Source organism: Mesoplodon mirus (genome assembly GCF_964341445.2).
Source record: "Mesoplodon mirus genome assembly, chromosome: 15".
Lineage (NCBI taxonomy): Eukaryota > Metazoa > Chordata > Mammalia > Artiodactyla > Ziphiidae > Mesoplodon > Mesoplodon mirus.
The window spans coordinates 68629666-68632728 of NC_138991.1; the positions used below are offsets into that span (position 1 = coordinate 68629666).

At 61.9% G+C, this 3063-nt stretch overlaps 1 protein-coding gene across 1 annotated transcript; it reads left to right on the plus strand.

The window, feature by feature from the left end:
* Positions 1–1686, plus strand: INSM1 (INSM transcriptional repressor 1; the record flags this gene model as incomplete). The annotated part of the gene is made up of 1 exon (XM_082644950.1): positions 1–1686. Exon 1 carries the CDS (start codon positions 148–150, stop codon positions 1684–1686), a length of 1539 nt encoding a protein of 512 aa, XP_082501076.1. The 5' UTR covers positions 1–147.
* Between the last annotated feature and the right edge of the window lie 1377 nt (positions 1687–3063).

Here is a 3063-nt window from a genome sequence, read left to right on the forward strand (position 1 = left end):
AGAGCCGGGCCGAGCCGCCGCCGGCGCCACGCGAGTCCCGCCGCCGTCGCCGCCGCGCCCGGGCCATGGGCCGGGGGCACTGAGGGCCGCCAGGGCCGAGCGCGAAGGTGGGACCGAGCCAGCGCCTCGCCCTCGCGCCGCGCCAACATGCCCCGCGGCTTCCTGGTGAAGCGCAGCAAGAAGTCCACGCCCGTGTCCTACCGGGTCCGCGGCGGCGAGGACGGCGACCGCGCGCTGCTGCTCTCGCCGGGCTGCGGGGGCGCCCGCGCCTCGCCCCCGGCGCCGAGCCCCGGGCCGGGCCCTCTGCCGCCGCCGCCCGCCGAGCGCGCCCATGCGACGCTCGCCGCCGCGCTCGCCTGCGCGCCGGGCCCGCCGCCACCCCCGCCGGGGCCGCGGGCCGCGCACTTCGGCAACCCCGAGGCCGCGCACCCCGCGCCGCTCTACAGCCCCACGCGGCCCGTGAGCCGCGAGCACGAGAAGCACAAGTACTTCGAGCGCAGCTTCAACCTCGGCTCGCCCGTCTCGGCCGAGTCCTTCCCCACGCCCGCCGCGCTGCTCGTTGGAGGCGGCGGCGGCGGCGGCGGGGCCAATGGCGCGGGCGGCGGCGGCACCTGCGGCGGCGACCCGCTGCTCTTCGCGCCCGCCGAGCTCAAGATGGGCACGGCGTTCTCGGCAGGCGCCGAGGCGGCCCGCGGCCCGGGGCCCGGCCCCCCGCTACCCCCCGCCGCCTCCCTGCGGCCCCCAGGCAAGCGACCCGCGCCCCCCGCCGCCGCCGCCGAGCCTCCCGCCAAGGTAGCCAAGGCCCCAGGCGCCAAGAAGCCCAAAGCCATCCGCAAGCTGCACTTCGAGGACGAGGTGACCACGTCGCCCGTGCTGGGGCTCAAGATCAAGGAAGGCCCGGTGGAGGCGCCGCGGGGCCGCGCGGGGAGCGCGGCGCGGCCGCTGGGCGAGTTCATCTGCCAGCTCTGCAAGGAGGAGTACGCCGACCCGTTTGCGCTGGCGCAGCACAAGTGCTCGCGCATCGTGCGCGTGGAGTACCGCTGCCCCGAGTGCGCCAAGGTCTTCAGCTGCCCGGCCAACCTGGCCTCGCACCGCCGCTGGCACAAACCGCGGCCTGCGCCCGCCGCCGCCCGCGCGTCCGAGCCCGAAACCGCTGCCAGGGCTGAGGTGCGGGAGGCGACGGGCGGCGGCAGCGACCGCGACACGCCGAGCCCCGGCGGCGTGTCCGAGTCGGGCTCGGAGGACGGGCTTTACGAGTGCCACCACTGCGCCAAGAAGTTCCGCCGCCAGGCCTATCTGCGCAAGCACCTGCTGGCGCACCACCAGGCGCTGCAGGCCAAGGGCGCGCCGCCGGCGCCCCCCGCCGAGGACCTATTGGCCTTGTACCCCGGGCCCGACGAGAAGGCGCCCCAGGAGGCGGCCGGCGACGGCGAGGCGGCCGGTGTGCTGGGCCTGAGTGCGTCCGCCGAGTGCCACCTGTGCCCAGTGTGCGGGGAGACGTTCCCCAGCAAGGGCGCCCAGGAGCGCCACCTGCGCCTGCTGCACGCCGCCCAGGTGTTCCCCTGCAAGTACTGCCCGGCCACCTTCTACAGCTCGCCCGGCCTCACGCGGCACATCAACAAGTGCCACCCATCCGAGAACAGACAAGTGATCCTCCTGCAGGTGCCCGTGCGTCCGGCCTGCTAGAGCGCGCCCTCCACCCCGGCCCCCCGAACCGTGCCTTCGCTTGGAGACCCACGAAGAGAGCGCGCCCCGACCCCGCGTCCGCGCCGGGGGCACCCACCCCCGGTGAAAGTGTCGTCTCCGCTTCTCTCGGTGTAGCGTGACGGTAACCCCGATCCTCTCGTTGTGACTCCTTTTGGACCCCTCGCCCCCTTTGCGTTGTGTCCCCTTCCCCCCCCCCCCCATGGCGCAACAGGAGCCAATCTCTTTCTGTACAAGGGAGAAAAGCTGTACGCGTTTGTCTCGTGGTTGGAAGCCTCCCCTTGGAGGGGAGATGTTTTTCTTGCTAGTATTCTCTGTGTTCATGGTCTAGAAACGCGGTTTGCTCTCGCCTACCAATCTCTGCTCTCTATGTATGTAGCGTACGGGTTGTTTTGGGTGAATCTTGAGGAATAAATGCCTTTATATTTCACAGGCTGTAAATTGAACTTCCCACACGATTAGCTTTATTATGGCTTGTGAACTGCTGGAGTCTGGCTTTACCTTTTTGTATGTGAACAAATCAAATTGCTTAAAAAAGAGTTTTCTTTAGTCTAGCCACAAATGCCTTGAACTGTTGTCTGTTTGGGATTGTTTTTGTGGGGGGAGGGAAGGGAACTTTCAGAAGATGCTGTAGAAGCTGCCTCAATATTTCACGTGAGACTTTTCGGTTTGATCATCTTTGTTGAGGTAGGACTATATGAGTTCCCTCTAAATGTATATGTTGATTTATGAGTAATTGTTATTTATTCTTTATTTATTTATATTAATTATGAAGATTATGATATTATTTGATTGCAGATTTTTTTTTGGTGCGCTTCCCCCCTCCCCCGCCACTCTTGACATTTCACTGTGCATTTTAGAAGAGAGCCTTTTTCTAAAGGGATCTGTTAAAAGTTTTAACTTTTATACCTATCTGAGCGAATTACAGACAACCTACCATTTTATTCTGCTTGGAGCGCCCCCAGGGCCCTCGTACAAACGACAGCTCTTACTTTTAAATGCAATCTCTTTTCTACATACATTATTTTCTTAATTGTTAGCTATTTATAGAAAGCTTCAATAGAACTGTTTCAACTGTATAACTATTTACTATTCAAATAAAATATTTTCAAAGTCAAAGTAAGGTGGACTTATTTCTGCATCACGTGGTTTCCACAAGGATTTAAAATAGAGCTTCCAATGATTTCTTAAATGTGTGTCTATTGTTTATTAAGAAAACCCACCACCATCACTAGGATCGTGGATTTTTAGAGCTGAGCCTGAGCTGCCAGATTCTACCCTTCTGGCACTTCAAGGGTATAGGCTCAAAACAGCTAAACTGGAGCCATAGGCTTGTTAGGGGTCCTTAGGAATGTACTG